A 23,355-nucleotide genomic window follows, 5' to 3' on the forward strand; every position below is an offset into this window, starting at 1 on the left:
CAGTGCAAGACTCATTAAATAAACATGTCAAGTCAGATGCCAACTCCCTGGCACATTCCTTCAAATTATGTGGTAATATATTATCACGTCCCACAGCCTTATTAACATCAGGTTTGCTCAATTCCCCACATACCTCTTGCTCACAGCAGTCTCTCCTCATCATCAACTTCTCAAATTCTCCATGATGTCACATTCACAGAACGAAAGACTTTTATGAACTGCTCATTAAACATCTTAACTATATCCTCTGAAGCAGTTCTTCTTATACCATTTTCTCCAATTAATATCATCCTTCCATAATCTTTTTTCTTTTTTTTTTTTTGCTGGCTACATATTGAATGGGTTCTTTTTGGCTACATTAGCTAACTGCTGCTCATACTGAGGGTACTTGGTTGGTAAGGGTACTTTTGCTATCCTTACCAACCAAGTCTTTGGTTGGTAAGAGTAGGAAATCCTTGCTTGTTCTTTGTAATCCTCATGGAATTGATTATTATCACTCATGTGTTGCCTCCATAATGCCTTTTTTCTCTGTATTTGGGTTGCCAAGCTTAATCTTTTCATTCGTCCATTTAACATCTATCTTATTTAACCTTCTGACCCTTGGAATACATTTAGACATTGCTTCTACTAGACAGTTCTTGAATATCACCCAAGCAGTATTGATTTTCCTTCCAGCCAACTCCTCATTCCATGCTACTCCTGAAAGCTATCTCCTGAGCTTCTCAAAATGACCAGCCTTGTAGTTCCACATATACTCTTTGCTGGCAGCCAACCAGATAATCACTGCATGGTCATTCTGACCAACTGGAGAGTGATTTGACACCTCATTTATAATAACATCCTCTGATGAGATGATCAAATCCAAGACCCTCAATCCTTGTGTGCCCTCTGTTGCATACTGCCTAAGGTAGTTGTTCCTCAAAAACTCGAGAAACTCATTTTCTTTACTTACATTTGCTATCTCATCCCAATCTATATTGTTACAATTAAAATTACCTAGAATGATCAACCATTTCTTATTTGCTTGGCTTATTTGATTATTCATTTCATGGTCACTACCATCCACATTATCAGGTCTATAACAACATCTAAGTACTTCGTTATATTCACCTCTATCTCGTACCTTACTGCCTCAGAACTACTGGCACTATTTTCCTCTTGCATCTCTACCTTGTATGGACATAACTCTTTCCCTGTCATCAATAGCCCCATCCCTTTTTTACTCTTTATAATATAATCTTTAATATAATATATTTGTTTTTTATTTATTTTATTTTAATTTAATTGTAAATTTAATCATTTTAATTATTTATTTTATTTTAATTTAATTGTAAATTTAATCAATTTAATTATTTATTTTATTTTAATTTAATTATTTATTTTATTTTAATTTAATTATTTTAAATATTTATTTTATATTTTTATATAATTATATTATATTATTATTTTTGTTGAGGAGTGCCCTTTTATAATGTCATTGGCTTTTTACTCAAATTTTAGGGCATTGCTGATGTTTTATGTAGACAGATATATGAAGAATACATAGGAGGAATAATTCAGACATACTTTTGTGGGATGTTGCTGGCTGTCTTCTTATTCACCGGCATCCCGACATATGGCAATATACATTCATCTGCTGTTAAAGGAAGAGTGGGAGGTTTGGACATCTGGGGGTAGAGAGATGTGGGAGAATTATTGGTAAGGCAAGAGGTATGTGAACTTTTTGAAAAACCCGGATTTGTTTTATTATTAAAAGTAGACAGAGAATACTTTGGGAGGGGGGTGAAAAATATAAATTTTTAGGGAAGGAGAAGGATATAATGGGATAAGATCAGGGGTGGGAGAAACAGGGTGTGAGCCGTTTTGACAGTGTGTTGTCTTTGGAGCTCATGGGGGAAGTGGAGGCTGTGTCATGCTGGCTTGGTGTTTCCATCTTTGGTGTATCTGTGTTATTTCCTATTGGTTGGAGTTGTGACCTAATTTTTATGTTATGGAACTTCCAACTCTCTGAGGTTATGTAGGGCCGGTGGACATTTATTGAGTTTTTGTCACATTTTATGGCTATCTTTTCCGATATTCTAAGCATTGTTTCGTTTTCTTGTATATCTGTTATTATGGCCTTGTCGATTTGTGGGGTATGTTTCTGTTCAAGGGTGTGGACTGCTATTTCTGTTTTTCCTGTATTTTGTATTCTGTTTTTCTTTTGGTTGTTGCATTTTTTACTGTTTAAGGTTCTACTATCAGATCTTTATGGGCAACACTACGAGAATACTTCGTTGACTGCAACATCCCAATTCCAGAACATCTTCTTCTTGGCTTTGTGTATTAAGCAATTGTTTGCCTGTAACGTTTTCAAGAGTTTAAAAAGTCTTCTGCCCATTTCCTCTTGTTTCTTCCTCTTGATCGGTGTTCCTTTAGTTTATATTTGCAGGCAATATTTGACCATCTATCCTTATTCATTCTTTTTACATGGTTTTTCCGGTTCTTTCTATAGTTTGTGATGTCTTCTGTTATGTTAATTATGTATAATTGTTTTCTTATTTCTTCATTTCTTATCTTGTCTATTCTTTTATAGCCTGCCAGTGCACGTGTTTTAGTTTTTCAGTTTTTTTTAGTTTAAATGTTCTGGAACAAAATTCCAGAACATTTAAACAATAATAAACGTAACAACCAAAAGAAAAACAGAATACAAAATACAGGAAAAACAGAAATAGCAGTCCATGCCCTCGAACAGAAACATACCTCACAAATCGACAGTGCTTAGAATATCAGAAACGATAGCCATAAAATGTGACAGAACTCAAAAGTCCACCAGCCCTAAATAATTTCTGAGAGTTAGAAGCTCCATAACATAAAAATTAGGTCAAGACTATGAAGTCTGTAACTCAAAAGAATCGCAATTCTCTTTGCCTTTTTCCCGTGAGGAAATATCCTCGGCACTTCAAAATATCAAAATGGGGAAGTCTCCTAGATTCGACAATGTTCATAATGAATTCCCGACGCACTGTGGACCTTATGCAAGATTGTGGCTGCTAAGTTCTTTAACGATATACTTGAAAGTGGCTGCGCTCCTAAAGAATTTAAAAGGACAAAAATCATTGCTGTGTTAAAACCAGATAAGCCAGCAGACAGAACTGAAAGCTATCGCCTTATAGCCCTTTTAAGTGCAACCTACAAATTGTTGGAGAAACTAATATTGCACAGATCAAGTTCTCAGCTTAACAACCTACATTGAAGCAGGATTTCAAAGATGCCTGAAGACTACTGTTGTCTTTATTGACTTAACAGTAGCTTACGATACTGTTTGGAGGGAGGGACTCGTATATAAATTTCTTAAGGTCATCCCATGTAAAATATTGGGTCATCTCCTAAACAACTTGCTATGTGATCGATATTTCAGGGTAGTCACCGGATGAAGCATCAGTAAACAGAGAGTGCTTAAGAATGGATTACCTCAGGGCTCAGTGCTTGCACCACTGCTTTTTAGCCTTTACATCGCAGATATTCCTGAAACAGCCAGCAGGAAGTTTGCTTATGTAGATGATCTAGCTTTGGTGATCAGCGACAAGTCTATCAAAAGAACTGAAGAAATATTGACAAATGATCTGTCGGCTTTATGGCAGTTCTATAAAAAATGGAGATTAACACCAAATTCTGGTAAAACTGAATGTTCTTGCTTTCACCTGAACAATAGTCTTGTAAATAAAAAACCAGGGATATATGCTGATGGAATATTAATTTCATTTTATCCGACTCCTAAATATCTGGGAATAACTCTGGTTAGAACTCTGACATATAAACAGCATATGATTAATATCGCTGCTAAAGTTCGCACCAGAAATAACATAGTTCAGAAGTTTTGTGGTACTATATGGGGTTCAAGTGCCACAACTCTGCAGTGCACTGCAGTGGGTCTAGTTTACAGTGCAGCAGAGTATGGTGCTCCTGTCTGGCTCAATAGTTACCATGTCAATAAACTAGATACTCAACTTAACTCTACTCTGCATTTAATAAGGTTGCATTAGGAGTACACCCTTACAGTGGCTCCCCACTTTGAGCCATATTGCTCCTCCGGAACTGCGACGACAGGAAGCCTTGCTTCGTGAATATAAAAGAATTTTAAATAACCAAAATCTCCCAATACATGAATTTATTCCAGATGCTTTATCCAATAGACTAAAATCCGAAAGAGCTGCCATAAAAAACGCCCCTAATCTTCTTAGCCAGAATGACAGTATGGTGAGTAGGTGGGATGTACTGTGGTCTCAAGCAGTATCACCTGAAGTTCGCAATCACATAAGCATCTTCCAAAAACCATCTGGATTTGACCTGCCCAGGAATATATGGAAGATGGCTAACAGGATTCATACAGGCCATGGTGTATGTGGAGACTTACTTTGGGGTAAGATACCAAATCCCCACTGTCCTTGTGGAGCTGAGACCCAAACCATTTACCATATAATACAGGAATGCGAGCTGACAGCATATCCAGGTGACTTTAAGGATATCTTTGAACTATCCACAGAGGCGATCAACTGGATCAAAAACCTAAATATTAAAATATGACTAATCTTCTGTCTGATGCTTGTCATAAATTTCATATTTGTATTTGCCTGAATGTAGACTTTTTTTTTTTTAATCATATATGTGTATCTTATCTATACTCGTGTATTATATCTTATTGTCTTTTAACCATATGTACAAGCCATACAATAAATAAATAGGTCAAGACTGTGACCAATAGGAAATAACACAGATACACCAAAGACAGAAGCACCAAGAATGCATGACATAGCCTCCACTTCCCCCCACGAGCTCCGAAGGCAACACAGCTTACACCCCACTACTCCCACTCATGATCTTATCCCATCATATCCTTCTCCTTCCCCAAAAATTTCTATTTTTCACTCCCCTCCCAAAGTATTCTCTGTCTACTTTTAATAATAAAAAAACCTGAGTTTTTCAAAACGTTCACATACCTCTTGCCTCACCAAAAATTCTTCCGCATCTCTCTGCCTCCTACATGTCCAACCTTCCCCTCCCCCTTAATTTCACAGCAGATGAATGTGTATTGTCATATGCTGGGATGCTGCTGAATAAGAAGACAGCCAGCAACATCCTTAAAAGGTATGTCTGAATTATTCCTCCTATGTATTCTTCATATATCTGTCTATATAAAACATCAGTAATGCCATGAAATTTGAGTAAAAAGCCAATGACATTATAAAAGGGGCACTCCTAAACAAAAATAGGCTAAATAGCCATTAAAATAATATTTACTTAGGAATTGGATCTTCCCAGAAATAATAGCTATATTATATTTATTATATAATATAATCCAATCCTTATATTTGGATTAGAAGTCTCTAGAAGAAAATTAATTCCTAAGAAACATTCAGAGGAAAACATGGAATGTAAAGAAATACGTTTATCTTTTTAGAAGTAGAAATTTCAGCTTTAACTTATTAACTTAATTTGATATTTCAATGTTATAATATCACTAGTAATCAAATTTTTAATTTTATTGAAGTGTGACCAAGAAATAAGAGAAATGTGTATTGCTGTATCTAATAAAATTTCACAAGGCATATTTTCAAAAAATGTGCAAAACTCAAAGGTTTATCATTACTGATATGTGACATTACAGCAATATCAGTTTGATTATTTGGATTACAAACTAGCTTATTACTTTGAGCTGAATTATTTGTAGGTAAGTTTGTTTTCTCTAACACTATATAGTAGTCTCCCCCTCCCTTATCCGGGGGATACGTTCCAAGACACCCCCACAGATACCTGTAACTGCAGATAGTACTGAACCCTATATATACTATGTTGTTTTCCTATACATACATACCAATGGTAAAGTTTAATTTATAAATTAGGCACAGTAAGAGATTAACAACAATAACTAATAACAAAATACAACAATTATAACAATATACTGCAATAAAAGTTATCTGAATGTGAATTGAATCTAAGCAGCATCAGCATACATTTTATTATTATTTATTATTTTATGAAGTTGAGAACTTTCACCTTTTCACTTAAAAGGAAGCACTTTATGGTTTCTTTTGGCATATCTGAATTGCCAGCATCACTACTTCTGCTCTTCAGGACGATTATTAAGTAAAATAAGCATTACTTGAACATAAGCACTGTGATATTGTGACAGTCGATCTGATAACCGAGAACTTTTCAGAACAGTGTGCAATTTAAAACTTATGGATTGGCTATTACTAAAAGAAAGAGCCATACGGCTTCATTTGGCATTGTAAAATTACATAGGCAAAGTAGATATTAGATCCAATATTATTTCAAAAACGAATGTTTGTAGAAACTATGAAAGTTTCATAAGTTGACCTGAGAGCTTGCAAGAATACAATCCTCAGCATCCCCAAGTTGCCTTAGCTTGCACTATTTGACTTAAGTAGCTAAGGCAACTTTGGGGATGCCTAGGATTGTATTCTCGTAAGTTCTCAGGTCAACTTATGAAACTTGCATGTTTCTACAAACATTCAGCTTTGAAATAATGTTGGATCTAATACCCACTTTGCTGATGTTAGTATTAATTGCTTATTTCTGGAATTTTCCATTTAATATTTTTGGACCGGGGTTGACTGCAGTTTGCAAACTCATGGATAAGGAGGTACTACAGTATTTGAATCATACTTCATTCCAATATTTGAATTTATCTTACCCTTAGATTGATTCCCTCTAGAATTAAATTTAATCCTACTAAAACAGCTTTTAGACATGTGACCTAACTTGTTACAATTATAACACTTAGGAATAAACTTTTCTTGCACTACTTGTTTAGAATCAGATTCAGTATCAATAGACAACTTACCTCATTTACTAGGAGAGTTACTACCTATTTTAAAATCAGCTACTACAGTATTTGAATCATATTTCATTCCAATATTTGAATTTATCTTACCCTTAGATTTATTCCCTCTAGAATTAAATTTAATCCTACTAAAACAGCTTTTAGACATGTGACCTAACTTGTTACAATTATAACACTTAGGAATAAACTTTTCTTGCACTACTTGTTTAGAATCAGATTCAGTATCAATAGACACCTTACCTCATTTACTAGGAGAGATACTACCTATTTTAAAATCAGTTAACATTTTAAATAACGTTTATTGACTTTCTAATATAAGTTTTTGCTGTTTTTTGATTTCCTCTTTAATAAAAGCTTTAAGGGTTTCTAATTCATGAGAAACTATGAATTTTGCTTTAGAATTGTTTTCTGCATTAACATCCATAGCTTGATATGATTCCTTAAATTTTTCTTAACATTTTTTTCCTTTTTAAATAACTTAGGATTTTGACTTTCATTTTGGCTATTACATGCTACATTACTTGTAATCGAACCTTTTTTGTTCCAAAGAATATAGGATTGATTGATAGAATTGAATTGAGGATTGATATGTATCTCTAAGCCTTTCTTCTCTTTCCCTAACAACTTTATAATATTATAAATTTTTAATTTTTTTCTTTTAAGCTACTATCTTTAATTCAACTTTTAGACCTTCTCTAAACTGATGAAATATAGATCATTCTAAATGTGATTTCTCATCAGCTGAGATACTTAGCTTATGAGCTGTACTTAGTACTCTATTATAATACTCAGAAGCTGTTTCTTTATTACTTTGAATGCATTGATATAACTTCTATAAGTTTGGACTTACATCTTTAACCTTTGAAAATTCTGAGATTAACAAACCCTTAAATATGCTGTAATATATTAGTATCTCCTGACACAGGTGAAATATTCAGGAAAGTTTTTGCCTTCCCTACTAACTTATTTCTTACAATAATTAACAAGTGAAATTCAGACCATTTCCCTATATGTTTAAGTTTCTCTGCATATTTAAAATATTATTATTATTAAGAGAGACCTCCAGGGAGTCAGAGACCCATCGAGGGGAGCCACATACTACACACACCAGCTATCATACTTATTCTTGAATTCATTCACGCTACTTGCACTCACAACATCCAATGGCAATTCATTCCAATCAAGCACCACCCTATGAGAGAAAAATCTGGCCCTTACACCCTTCTTGGCAGCCTTCATTCTCAGCTTCCAAGGATGCCCTCTCGTCTTTTCCCCACCCTCCATAAATTGAAAAATCCCATCAATTGAAATCTTGTATGACCCTTTCAGAAGTTTGTAAGTCTCAATCATATCAAGTGAGGTCTTATCAAGGCCTTATAAACAGGCAAAATAACATCCTTATCTTTATATGTGAACGTTCGTTTGAGCATTGCAATTATCTTTTGAGTTTTATTTGCAATCTTTGCCACATGGCCCCTGACCTTCAACTTCCTATCTATTAACACTCCAAGATCCCTAGCCTCATCAGTTTCTTCTAGCCTAATCCCACCAATATAATACGACATTGGATAGGTAATCATGCCGAAGTGAATGACTTTACATTTACTGACATTGAACTGACACCCATTTTCCCATGCCCACGATTCCAGCTTATTCAAATCATTCTACAAGGACTGCATATCAGCAGCATTCATGATTACCCTGCCTATTTTTGCATCATCAGCAAATAACTCTATGTCGCTTGTCAAATCCTTCCCAATATCATTAATGTACAGATTGAATAACAGTGGACCAAGCACTGATCCTTGTAGAACACCACTTGTTACCTTAAACCTTGCAGACTCAGATCCCCCGCTTACTGATATCTGCTGACTGACAGATATCCACTTTTTGATATGTCAGTCAGCCATCCTCTTATCCATGCTAATGTTGTATAACCCAAACCTATTTTCTCCAATTTATGCAGCAGTCTGTCATGTTGTATTCTGTCAAAAGCCTTAGCAAAATCCAAAAGTATCATGGTATATCCATTCACCTTGTCTAGTTCAATGGTAACATTGTCATAGAATGTGAGCAAGTTGCTGAAACAGGACCTTCTCTTAGTAAACCCATGTAGTTCATTGCAAAGTAGAGATTCACTGTCAACCCATTTCTGAATGTGGGCCCTAACTAATTTTTCTAAAATCTTCACCGCCACTCCTGAGATACTAATTGGTTGATAGTTTGATACATTGGTCTTTGCACCACCCTTATGCAATGGAATTACCATACATTCCTGCGGAATCTTCCCTGTTCTGAGACTCATATTAAACATCCTGGTCAAAGGAATGATCAATTCAGCTGAACACTCTTTTAGTGCACATGCTGATATTCCATCAGTCCCTATTGCTGAATTCTTATTCAGTTTGTGCAACAGCCCTAATACCTCGGCCTCACACACCTGCGTTTCTTCAACCTAGTAAACGCAACATTGAACAGTGAGCTCAATGTTGCGTTTACTAGGTTGATAGCTTTTAACGAAATGGGCACTCATTAACTGAACAACCTCTTCTGCATCAGTAACCCTCACTCCATCTGGATTTAGAAAAGTTATTCTTTCATATCCATTCTTTCTTTTACTTGCAGCATATCAATAGAATTCTTGTGGGTTGTCTTTCGCACGCAGAGCCAGTTTCTTTTCATAATCAGACTTTGCTTTCCGTACAACAGTTGTGACTATTCTAGCCTGCTGCTTATAACGTTCATAACGGACGCCATCCTTATGCAAACGGTATTCCTTCCACGTTGTCCTTTTCTTATGAATCTCTTGCTTAATAAGATTACACATCCATTTGACTCCTACTCTATTTATTCTTCGAACTCTCAGGTCACATTCTGATATCGCATCATTTAAATATTGTTTAAATGCTTCCCATACACTGTCGATATCCTTTCCATCCAGCAACCAATCCCATTCCACTGAACTCAGTTGGTCATAATTTCCTGCTTTGTAGTTCAACATGTAACCTTTTCTGAATGGAACATTCATAAACTTAGTCACTTCCCAAGTGAATACCGCATGATCACTGTCACCAACTGGAGGCAGAATAGTTACGTCTTTAACTGAAATGCCCTCTGACACTATAATCAAATCCAGCACTCTTTGACTTAGAGTTCCTTCTGTCACATGCTGCGTGAGGAAGTTGTCCTGCAACAGCTCAATAAATGCATTTTCATTCTTCTCATGAGATTCTACTGCTACCCAATCAATATTTGTATAATGAAAGTCTCCCATTATGATTACTATTTTCGCGCTCACCTTTTCTATTTGGTGATGCATTTCTTCATCACCAGCAACTGATCCACTAGGTCTGTAACAACACCCCACTGTGTAATTTGTCTTATTAGATTCCACCTCACACCAGATGGCTTCAAACTCACTGCCACGTGAAATATTGTTAGTAGTATTACTACATTCATAGGTCTCAACTCTAACTGGATTTAAGTCATCCAATATCATTAGCAGCATGCCCCCTCCTCTCCTATCCACTCTATCCTTCCTAAAAATACTGTACCCATGACACTCGATACCAGTTAATAGGTCTGATTCTGATACCCAGGTCTCACTAATTCCTACAATCTGAGGTCGCAACATATTGACTAAGACAACAAACTCTACCCCTTTGTTTCTGATACGCCTAGCATTCGTGTACAAACATAATAATCTACCTTCATGTTCTTTAGTATATCCTTGTGTGCAGTCTGCTTGACCCAATTGGACAACTTGCAAATCTCTATGCTTCTCTAATGCTTTACACATGTAGACATCTTTGCACACATATGATTGGTCTGAACCGGATGAACACAAACCCGAAATCATTCTCACCTCGTCAACATTCCCATGACAAATCCTATTCCCATCATTAACACAGTTATATACCATTTTCGCTCTTACATTCACATCATTCCTCCCTTTATAATTTAGTTTCCCTGACTCTCTGTGTTAGGTCTCATACCAGTTAATAGTTTTTCCAGACTCCTGATACCAGACGAATTCAGGTGTAGGCCATCCCTCTTATACAAATCCAATCTTCCCTCAAACTCACTCCACACATCCAAAAACTCGCATCCATTCCTTCTACATAGCCTACGCATTGAATCTTTTGCCATCATAGCCCTTCTTTTTGATTCATTTTTGTCATAGTGAGGTAAAATACTAACGATTTTCACTTTCTCACTCTTCACTCTCACCTCTTCCAGCAACCCTTTCATGTCCTCTCTCATACTGAACTTATCACCAGTTAAATCGTTCGTACCTACTACAACTACCATTTCATTTACTTTTCTTTTCTGTTTTTGAATTACTTGAGTTATATTTTTAATTTTTGCTCCAGGAAAACTCAATGTTATAACTCTCTCATCTATAGCATGTTTTATTATAGAGTCACCATACCAAATAATTTCTTTCTTTTTACTAACAACATCACTTACCTGATTTTCGTTATTTTTTGACTTGCCTGTTTCCTTGCTTTGTTGTTTCTTATTTTCCTGTTCATTTTTCTTTTTCTCCCTGTGCTCATTTGAACATCTCTCAACTTTTTGCAATTCCCGTGTTGTCTCTCTGATGATCTGCTTCAACTTTGCTATTTTGGCGGTTAATTCATTTTCATTAACCTCCTCCATGTGCACAATAACCTTGTTGGCAGGGCTAACCTTCTTGTTCTCGCCTGCAGTGCTTTTTTTAGCATTACCGTTCTTGCCCTTTTTTGGCGCCATTTTAAAAGTATACTAAATATTAAAATCTCTTAATAAAAATATACGATAAAATACTAAACTCTATCCTAGTATACTATGAAACACTAATTTTCTAAGGAATAACACAATAAAAACAGACAAAAATCACCAACTTTACAGGAGCACTAAATATGCTGACCCAAATATTAAAATATCTTAATAAAAATATATGATAAAATACTAAATACACTATAAAACACTAAAATCTACACTAGTATACTACAAAACACTAATTTTCTAAAGGAAAACGCAATAAAAACAGACAAAAATCGCCAACTTTACAGGAGCACTAAATTCGCTGACCAACCACTGTATCCTCGAACCAAATCCACATCCAGTGTGATTTGACATATTCATTATCTCCTGAAATATAGGAATAACTAGATTAGGATTAAATGCTTTACAAAATTCACTGTTTTCAATTGCATTTAAAGTATCTGTATTAACAACAGCTTTATTCTCACTTTAAGAATATATTTTCTTATTTATGAAACTGGCTAAATATCAGACTTTAATACAACATATAGATATTGAAGTTAAAACTAATTCTGTAAATCGACTGCACCAATTTGTTATATTTTTATGTACGTGTGATCTGCTCCACATTTCTTTTTTGCCTCCCATATCCAAATTTGTTATATCAAAGACAGTTGCAGAGTATAGATATAAATAAATTTAGTTTTGTTGGTTAGAATGTTCCAGATTCATATCTGTGATAGTGCATTGACTTCAGGGGAATCAACATGTTGTGTTCTAAAGAAAAAAGCTCAATTATAAAAAAAATAATGAAAATAAATAAAATTACTTTAAACATATAATTATATACAACAGATAATACATACAAGAAAAATTAAATGGCCATTTCTAATTTAACATAAATGAATTCAATAAATTTTTTTCATACTCCAACTTTCAAAGTTAATTCAATACTAAGAGAATACACGAATAGTTTACAAAACAAACTAAAAATATCATTAAGCTAAACGTTCTGTAGTCTCACTTGGCCATATAGAAGTTTCTTTTAATGCTTCTATTTTTCAATTTTCCAAAGTAGGCATGAAGAAAAATCTATCAAACAACAAGAATACATTAATTGAACAGTTCCAAATTCATTTTCAATACAAGAACTTTCACTGAAATTTCTCCTTGGAATATACATCACCTGCTTTAATTCAGCATAAAATATTTTCACATACAAAGGCTTGATATATTGTACTATACTTTGTTTATTAGCTTCACAGTCCCTTATCCTTGGAAAGTAATTCAACATGCATATAAAAACCTTTCTGAGATTTCAGTAGTTTATTAGACATCTTCAGCTTTATTTCCTAGTCCTGTTTCCAAACAAGCAGCTATTCTTAAATAAAAAATAAATCTAACATGCATGTCTGTTACTGAGATTCAAAGTGAAACTCAAGTGACAACATAGCTGCTGTTACTACAGCACTTGTATGCTAAGAGTATTTGACATAGAAACACTATGGTAAACAACATAATTTATAATATATAGGATTACAATATACAGTAAGCAAGTTTACTTACTTATAACCACAATTAAATTATTTTATATTCTTATCGCTTAACCACATTGCAGCTCCAATAATACTAAGCATACCTGAAAGGAAATATTCAGTTGTTTGCTGATGATGCAAAATTAGGTAGAGTAATAGTTAAAGAAGGTGATATGGAGAACTTGCAGGAGCATTTTAATAGGCTGTCAGTGAAAGATAATGGGTGTAAGTTTAATGTTGAGAAATGTAAAGTTATGCATTTCGGAATAAATAGACTACAAGCATGTATCACATTGATCGTACTATATTCCAGCAAATAGATGAAGCTAAAGATTTAGGGTTAATGGTAGACAGAGTTAAAGTTTAGAGGACATATTGCTAAGGTACCCCAAAAAATTACTTGGGTATTGAAGAACACATTAACAAGTAGAAATAAGGAAGTTGTTATTCTTGATATGTCCACATCTGGATTACTGTGCTCGGGTGTGGTCACCTGGGTTTCTTGGGGATGAGGAAGCAGTGGAGAGGATTCAGAGGCAATTGACCAAGATGGTGAGTGGTCTATGGAATGTTCCCTCTGAGGATAGATTGAAGTTGTGTGGATTGCAAAAGTTGGTTGATAGGAGAAAAAGAGAGGATATGATAGAAACATTTAAGTTGCTTAAAGGGTGTTATGGGATAGATGCAGGGGAAATGTTTCAGCACTTTGCTAGAGGTACCAGAACAAAGGGGGGGGTCATCCCTGTAAGTTGAATAAAGGTGTGGTTAGTATGGGATGTGAGGACTAGATTTTTTGCTTGGAGATTTGTGAATGAGTGGAATGGGTTGCTAGTCAGTTGTGAGTGCATGGGTTCAAGGAGAGGTATGATGGATTGGGTCCATCATACCTCTCCTTGAACCCATGGAGTCCGAAGACATATGCGATGAGTCTTCAGACTCCATGGTGGTACCTGTATAATAATAATAATAATAATTTCAATACTAAATACAAACAAATCACGTATAAAATTTTTAGATTATCTTATAAAAAAGAAACATATTTTTCATGAATTAAAATTCTCACCAAACATATAAAAACTGTCAAAAATGAACATAATAAGCAAAACGTTTGTGAGAGTTTTACAGTGATGAGATCCAAGTATGCACTGTAGGGAAATTTTGAAGGATGTAGAGGAGATGAGATATAAAAGTGGTGGTGGTGATAGACAAGAACCTAAAGTTCAAGGATTACATTGTACAAGTTGTAAAGCCATCACATTGGATTATGGCAGTTATGCAGAGGACCTTGATCTGCAGAAATAAAGAGGTCATGATTTCATTGTATAAGGCTTTGATGTCTCATATGGATTATTGTGCACAGATTTAGTTAACTGGTTTATATATTGATGAGCATATATTAGAAAGGGATCAGAGAAGACTAAGGTAGTAAGTGGTCTTTAGAATGTGGGATGTGAAGACAGATTGAGGGAATGCAATTTGCAAAGCCTCATTAATAGGAGAGGATATGATTGAGATGTTTAAGTTGGTAAGGATTTGTTATTAGATAATGTGGAAGAAATTTTTCGTAGAATGGGAGAGGTGAGTAGAACCCGAAACCATCCCTGGAAACTGTATAAGAGCATGAGAGTATTAGCAAAAGAGTATTAGCAAAAGAGTCGAGGAGAAGGTTCATTGTACGGATTGCAATTGAGTGGAAAGCATTGCTTGAGAGTGTGGTGACTGCAGACATGTTGAATAAGTTTTAAGTACAGTTTGATGAGCTTTGTATGTGATAGTATCTCCCACAGTGAGTCTTTTGACTCCAGGAAGTGTGGTGTTGATAATAACTTTCTTTTGGTCTGTATCCAGCTAGTTTTTGTTCTTCACCAGTTTTCCCTTCAACAGTGTATTTCATAGCCCTTTCTCAAGTAAATAAACCTTGCCTGGAAGGAAATTACTTTATGATACTTACTTTTCATTTTATATTCTCTCTTTATAAATTGGTATGGTGAGAAGTCTACTATAGACTATACATAGAGAGGGAGTTGAAATTTAGTGTGAACAAGATGTGCTGAGATGGAATGTGATAGTAGTGTCCAGATTTATAACTGATGTTATTATAATAGCAACACTTTGCTTCAGAATGTCCTATCAAAAATGTATCAAAAAAGTCCTGATCAAAACCTCATAGAACCTCACAGACTGCCATTCTAAATGGAATTCACTATTGCCAACTTATAACTGTTTTTGTAGTCCCCAAAGAGTACAGACAGTGCTCACTATAGCACCATATCTTGAATAATATTAGTTTCCAAAACTTTGAATTTCAGTTAAGTAAACTTTCATGTAATTTTTTTCACATGCTGTGTTTTATGGCTGTTTATTAAATTAAAAAAATAAAATAAAAATTAAAAACATTTAGTGTGTCATAGTTTTCTGATATACCTATTTCAGTTTTCATTTATGAAGATTTAGTAAATATTTTTCATTTATTCAGTTTTTCCCACACCTTTCAGAAATAGTTGCATTACTATGCCTTTTTCTTAACTGCATACATCTGTAGATGTTTGTTTTTAAACTCTCTAATTGGAAGATTTTTTGTACTTAAACACAGAATTAATTAATATGCACATATTAGATTTTTGCAATCTCACATTTTTCAAACCAAAATAATGATATATTTCAGGTCGAGGCAATGAAGTTGGGTGTGATGGAAATGAAGCGAGAATATAAAAAAGTAAACATTGATGACATAGAGGTAATTATATTTTTCCAGTTTTTTTTTATTGTATTATTTATGAATCCTCATAATAAATCAGTTTAATTTAAATTATACCAAATTGATTTGCATTTTTAAGTTAGTCATGTCTTAAATACCCAGTTATATATGGAACACTGTATATACAAAGTGCACTATAAAATGCAGAATGAAGACATAATACTATACAGTAACCTCATTCAGTTGTGACAGACAGTGAAGGAAACAGAAGTTATAAAGGGGAAAAAAATTGAAGAGAAAGATATTCGAGATGTCTGGAATAATTACTCTGAAAGATTGCTAGATGAAACAAGAAATAACAGAATGCTGGTAGAAAATATTCAATAGGAATGCAGTCAGATGTATGCATATCGATATTTGAGGCAGGTAAAGCCACCTGACACTTGAAATGTGAAAGACAGCTGGAGGTATTTGATCAGAAATACTCAAATATGGAAGTATAAACATTTTACAGTGGTATCCATCCATCTCTTCATTGGACATCAACAGATGCCATATGATCACTCAGATCATATGGTCCTTCCCCATTTCTGTAAAAGACATTTGTGTCCCCCATCCCCACTCACACACTTTCATAAAACACACCAGTCCTTGCCATGTTATATGCTTTTCTAGAGGCTTCAACTCTCTGAAGATCAGTCACTCCAGACACATCATCCATCCATCTAATTGACAGTCTATCTCTTCCTCTTTTTCCAGGAACTATGCCTCCTTCTACTGTTTTGAGGAATTGTCCTTCCATCCTTTCAGTGTATCCAAAGTGTTTCAACTGTTTTCTGCTTATATCCTTAAGAAGCCTTAAAGTTTTACCGATCCTTTCTATCACCCATCTGTTTGTCTGCCTTTCAGTATATGATATCCTCAACAGCCTTCTGTTGAGGATATCATATACTTTAGCTATCCTTTTCCTATCAGACTTCTTTATGTTTCCAGTCTCACATCCATAGGTGGTTGTTGTTGGAAAAACAGCTGCATCTAAAATCCTCAGCTTTGTTCTTATGGAGATAGATCTGTCCTTCCAGATTTTACCTAAGTCTCTGACTGTTGTTTTAGCCATCCCTAATCTTCTGAACAGCAATTCTTCACATTAAAAATGGATCCCAGCTACTCGAACTTGTGACATCCTCAATTCTTTCTCCATTAAGGTAAGCTTGTTTTCTAGGAGTTTCCTTGTCTGTATTTCCTTTGAGAACCATAATCTTTGTCTTGCTAGGATTGTGCTGAAGATTTCTGTTCTTACTAATCTCGTTAACTTTGTCAAGAATTTCTTCTAGCTCTTCCTTGTCATTACAAAGTGGTATTGTATCATCAGCATACCTCAGATTACTGATCAATCTACCACCTATCCTACTTCCTGTCTTGAGTTTATCCAATACTACATGCACGTTGTCCTCAGCATAAATACTAAACAATTGAGGAGAAAGTAAGCATCCTTGCCTAACTCCTTTTCCAACATGAAGCCGTTAATCCAACACCTTTTTTTTTTTTAAATCATGGCTTCTTACTCACTGTACATATTAACTATCAACCTGATAGTGTGTTGAGGAAAACTCATTCTTTTCATTACTTCCCATAGTTTCACATGCTGAACACAGTCAAAAGCTTTAGAGTAGTCTATGAAACATTACCATAGAGAGTCTAAATTCTTTATACTTTTCTATGATCTGTTTAAGGGAAATGATGTGATCTCTGGTACCCTTACCTTTCCCAAAACCTGCTTGTTCCTCGGGCATCTCTGCCTCAACTTTTGCCTCAAAGTTGAGGAAAGTGGCAGTAGGCATGATATCAAAATCAAACATGTTAATGTCAGCTCTTTACTTTATTTGAGAGTATAACATTATCTGCATAAAGTACAAGTCTGCTGGATTCCTTGTCTAAATTAATTGCTGTGACAAATTTGGTATCAATTCAGCAATAAAAAGACTAAGAATAGGCAGGAACATTGAATATCATTTGTGTCATGAATGGAGAACCTATACAACAGTGGTTTTCAAAGAGCTATCCCCTTCCCCATTTCTCGTGGAAAGGCTTATACGTTGGTTATACATGATTATTAATTAACTTAAGGAATTCACAACGTACACTAGAATATAAATTAAATTAAACTTTAATATATATTTCCAATATTTTGGAAAATATTGGAAGATTCCTTTGAAGATGGCAATGTCACGTTGCCATACTCAAAGGAACTTAAAAAGTCCTGCTGGTGCACCCTAGCGGGCTATGTAGGTATTCTTGGCTGTTGGGCTGAAGGTCTCCTGATGTAAGTCTCCCAAATTTGGGAGAGTCTCATGCAACCAAGTTAGTTGAGGTTTGGCATGTTTCTTAGGGCTGAGGCTGATTCCATGAAAAGTCTTTCAAATTTGAACTTGCTATGGTGTATTATTGTGGCTTTCTTCCACCGTATTCTGTGGCATGTATCCAGAGCATGGTCTGCAAGACTGAGTGGCTATACTGCTAAAAACGGATGTAGTCCTTGTGTTCCGAAATTCTGATATTCGCTGTCCTGCTTGTTTGGCCAAAGTAGGACAGCTTACAGCTGCGGACCTGGTATACACCAGGCAGGTCTAGGGGAAGTGGTTGGTCTATAGTGGAGCAGATAAGGGATGCCAATTTTCTGTATGGTCTGTAACAAGAGGTCAAGTCATGTTTTTTTAAGATTTTGATAATTTTTTTCCGAGGTACCTCGGATGTAGGGAATGGTGATGGATTTAGAGTAATCCTTCTTGTGGAAGAGGGTTGTGGTTTACTGGTTTCAATATTTCTTGGATTTTTTTTGGGGGGGTGGGTGGCCATTGGCTGAGAAAATGTTGAGGATGTGATTTAGTTCAGTGGTCATTTGAACAGATTAGTTTAGCCCTGTTGTATAGTGTCTCAATAACTCCATATTGTTGTGAGGGGTGGGTGGTGTGATTGTTGGTGAATGTATCTGCCTGTATGGGTGGGTTTTCTATAAATGGAGAAAACCAAGGTTAAATTTATAGGCTGGCGGGTGACTAGTGTGTCTAGGAAAGGGTGGCTGTTGTTTCCTCTTTTCAGGGTGAACTTGATTCTGCGGTGTTGGTTGTTTAAGTGTGTTAAGAAGGAGAGGAGTGTATCAGAGCCATGTGGCCAGATAGTGAACATATCATCAATGTAGTGAAGCCATATGATTGGATTTTGTGGGTTTCTTAAAGGGTCAAAGCTGTATAACTGAGAGGATACCTCCACATAGCCTTTAAAGGAATGTGGCGAACCAACCAGGGCTTCTGATCTAATGTCCAATCCTCACCTTCTCATGGTGCACCCTGTTAGGTATCTACCTGGATACTGAACGAACAGGGATGGGCTTGCAATTTGGGATTTAGCCGACCAAATTGTATTCTTATTGGTTTAAACCACAATATTATATGATGGTACAACATGATAGAATTTCATGCCGACTGGGGCGTCGCCCGGTTAAACAAGGTCCCCGTTGTTTTTGCCTGGGAACCAGGGTGAACAGCGAAAAGTCAGCTACTGAAATAAATACTAAAACACACCCCAACTCAATATCACCAAAATAGAAGATCGGTACTATCAACATAAGAAGCCTGAATGGCAAAGAAATGGAGCTAGCTGAGGAGTTAGATAAGTACCAGATCGACATAATAAGGGTGACTGAAAGAAAAACGACCAAAGCTGGTGAGCTCTTTCTTAGCAATAAATACAAAATGTTATATTCAGGAAATGACAATCAAGGAAAAGAAGGAGTAGCCATAGTATTCAATACTAAATACGAGGTTAATCTTCTTGAATGGCAGTCAATTTCAAGTAGAGTGATGTGGGCAAATATCAGAATGGGGGAACTGGACAATGTGACTTATTTGTGCCTATGGTCCCACAGAAGGTTCTACTAAGGTAGAAGTGGAGGAATTTTTTGAGGCTTTAGAAAAAGCAACTGACACAATGGAAAAGGAAAAGTTGGTTCTTGTTGGGGATCTAAATAGCAGAGTAGGAAATGATAGTCAGACATACAAAAATATTTGGGGAAAATTTGGAGATAAGAGCAAAGCTAATAATAATAGCAAATACTTGTTGGATTTCTGCTCAGGACATGGACTGGTTATTATTAACACCATGTACCAACATAAAAATGTGCACAAATTCATATGGAGAGAAGAGGCAAGGAATAAGAAAAGTCTCATTGACTATATTATTGTATTATTGTTGATAGTGATGTTTTCTCTCTGGTGCAGGACACTAGAGTGTACAGAGGATTTGAAATTGGTAGTGATCACCATTTAGTCTTAAGCAGGATGAAATTGAATTTCATATTGAAAAGAAGAACATTTAAGAAAGTTTTAAAACAAATAAAAGTTGAGCACCTCTCAGATGTGAACTGTAGACTAAAATATACAAACATTATTCAAGAAAAAATGAGTTTGAGAACAGGAATCAAATCTTAGAGATTCAGTGACAAGCTCTGAAGAAAACTTTGATTGATTCTGCCAGAGAGGCTTGTGGTGAGGTTGTCTGCAAGGATAGAAAAATCAAAACTCCCTGGTGGACACAGGAAGTTAAAGAGGCAGTGAAGGAAAAGAAGAAAGCATATCAAAAGTTCCTGGCAAATAAGTCAGCTTGTGCTCTTAGAGAATACAGAGACAAATGTAAGAAATCTAAACACAGTGTAAAACTAGCTAAACAAAAGTCATGGGAAGACTTTGGTAAGAACATAGAAAATAAATATCCGAAAGGTGGCAAGATATTCTGGAGGTTGTTGAAGAAGAGCTCAGAAATGGAGGAAAGAGCACTGTAAAAGGAATTAGAGATGATAAAGGTGATATGAAAACTGGAGAAAAATATATCCTTGAAGTATGGAGTAATTACTTTGAAAATTGCTAAATGAAACTAGCAGTGATGACAGCATAGTGATAAAAAAACATTGACCAGGCATGCAATCAGGAATACCTATCCATACTTGAAGTAGAAAAAGGCATCAAAAGATTGAAAAAAAATTGATTGTGAGAATTACAAAGGTATTTCTCTACTGAGTGTTCCTGTTAAGATTTATGCCAGTATACTTGAAAAACGGTTGAGAAGGATTGTGGAAGAGAAACTTAGTGAGGAACAAGCTGGATTCAGGCCAAATAGAGGCTGTCAAGATCAGATATTCACTTTACGACAAATAGTTGAAAAGTCATGGGAATATAACAAAGATCTGTATTTAAGTTTTGTAGATCTGGAAAAAGCATATGACAAGGTGCTAGGAGAGAAGCTATTCAAAACACTACAGTCAATAGGGCATTATATCAAGCAATACTTAGTCTTTATTTGAGTTGTAAGTCAGCAGTTAGAAGGAAGTACAGGAAGATGGTTTAATGTTAAATCTGGTGTGAGACAAGGACGTACATTATCCCCTCTGTTATTCATTATCTATATGGATCACATTATGAAAGAAAGTGGTATTAAACCTGATATCAAAATTGGAGATGTTAATCGCAGCTCTTTGCTTTATGCAGATCGGATGATGTTATACCTCTAAATAAATCTGCTACAAGTCTGCAAGATTCCCTGACTAAATTGAATAACTATTGTAATAGATATGTTATAAAGGTCAGCAATAAAAAGACAAAGACAATGGAAATAGGTAGAATTGTTGAAAATATTAACTGTGTTGTGAATGGAGAACCTGTGGAACAAGTAAAACATTTCAGCTACTGAGGCACGATTTTTAGTGAAGATGGTAAATTAAATATGGAAATAGACAGCAGAATCAACAAAGCTGTTCTGGTAGGAAGTCAATTGAATAAATTCATATAGAATAAGAAAGAAATTAGTTGGAACACTAAATTAGCTGTATACAAGACAGTGTTCAAACCAGTTTTAACTTTTGGATCTGAGAGCTTGGTCAGAAGTCAAAGACTTGAGACCGCAGATATGAGAGTCCTTAGAAAGATTAGGGGCGTGAACAGATGACATCAATGGCAATATCATATTAAAAACGAGGATATTAGAAAAGAACTTGACATTGTCAGCATTGAGGAATGCATTAGCAGAGCTAATCTCAGGTAGTATAGTCACTTAAACAGAATGTGCGAGGAAAGATTAGCCAAACATAGGTTTGCAGGAAAAAGACCCAGAGGAAGACCAAGATATAGGTGATTGATATGGTAAAAAGTGCCTTAGAAGATAGATATTTAAATATAAGATATGAGAGTGTTGTAGCTTTGACAGGTAACAGATTGATTTGGCAGAAAATTTTAGGTAGGAAGTTAGTAATGATGTAAATTTTTCATGTAATACTATCATATCCTGTTCACCCCTTTAGGGTAAATGTTAGGAATTTGATGATGATGAGTTTACGGCTTTCTCTTCAAAAGTCTCCATAAAGAAGTTGGCCAAGGGTGAGGAGAGTGGTGAACCTATGACTGTCCCCTCTATTCATTTGTAGAATTTTCTTTGCCAAACGAAATGTCTGAGTTCATTGTGAACTGAAATAGAGCTGAGATATCGGGAGGAAATTTAGCTTGGATTAGCTCTAAGGTTTCCTTGAGTGGGTCATTTGTGAATAAAGAGGAGACGTCAAAACTGACCATTATGTCAGTATGTTGGAGTGTAAGGTTTTCTATGCTGAGTTTTTTTATATGTGATGGTGTTTTGCCAGTATAGTGTGTGAGCACTTTGGCCAAATGTTTAGCTAATTTGTATGTGGAGGAATCTATGCCATCCACTATGGGACGTAATGGCACATTTTCTTTTATGTATTTTTGAGAGTCCATATATACGAGTGGGGGGGGGATATAGAGTTAAATGGTTTTAATTTGTTAGCAGTAATTTGTTGTAATTGAGTGGTGCTAGAATCGCCGTAGCACGTGGCAGGGAATTTGAGCTGTGGTGAATAGTCAGTTTTTTTCTTTGTTTTTGTAGTGCTAAGTTGTTTTCTGGAATACGAGTATCCGCCAGTGGTTTTTTTTTTTTTTTGAAGTTAGTTGTCGCGATATTGTGTATTTTGGTTACCGAGAAGACGGGGTCGGAATCGAATGCATAACGATGGAAGACAAGACAAAGGATAAGTTTTCATTATTTAGTTATTTCATTTTATTTATTTATATCTAGTGTACTTCAATGTTCTGTTTGAAATTGTTTGTACTTATTTAGCATTTATTTTTTGACACTAATTAGCGACTCTATTTTAAATAATGGCGGCAGCGACAGTTAAAATTACAAATGGAATATCGCCAAGTCCCAAGTTCCCCCTATTAAAGGACTCCATTTTGTGCGATATCATATGGGATTTTGTAGCATGCGTGACTTGCGGAATGTATGCGTCCTGGCAATTGTATATGTGTCAGGAGAAAGAAGGGGGAAAATGTATATGTGCAAAATGCAGGCAATGGGAGGAACTTGGTTATTTAGAAATGACCATAACTGACCTCGTTGAGTCAGAGACGGGAGATTCTCCACGTAGAGAGATGACGGGTATGATAGAGGCCGAGAGAAGTATG

The 23,355-nt window shown here is 35.5% G+C and overlaps 1 protein-coding gene across 1 annotated transcript in view; it reads left to right on the plus strand.

The window, feature by feature from the left end:
• Vps60 (vacuolar protein sorting 60) overlaps positions 1 to 23,355 on the plus strand; it is a 156,531-nt gene that overhangs the window by 98,448 nt on the left and 34,728 nt on the right. Inside the window, exon 5 of the mRNA XM_090413210.1 lies at positions 15,797 to 15,868. Within this exon, the coding sequence (XP_090269336.1) occupies positions 15,797 to 15,868 (72 nt within the window). The remainder of the gene's footprint in view (positions 1 to 15,796; positions 15,869 to 23,355) is intronic.

Source organism: Typopeltis vanoorti, chromosome 23 (assembly GCF_054136105.1).
Source record: "Typopeltis vanoorti isolate ZY-2024b chromosome 23, IOZ_Tvanoo_1.0, whole genome shotgun sequence".
Classification (NCBI taxonomy): domain Eukaryota; kingdom Metazoa; phylum Arthropoda; class Arachnida; order Uropygi; family Thelyphonidae; genus Typopeltis; species Typopeltis vanoorti.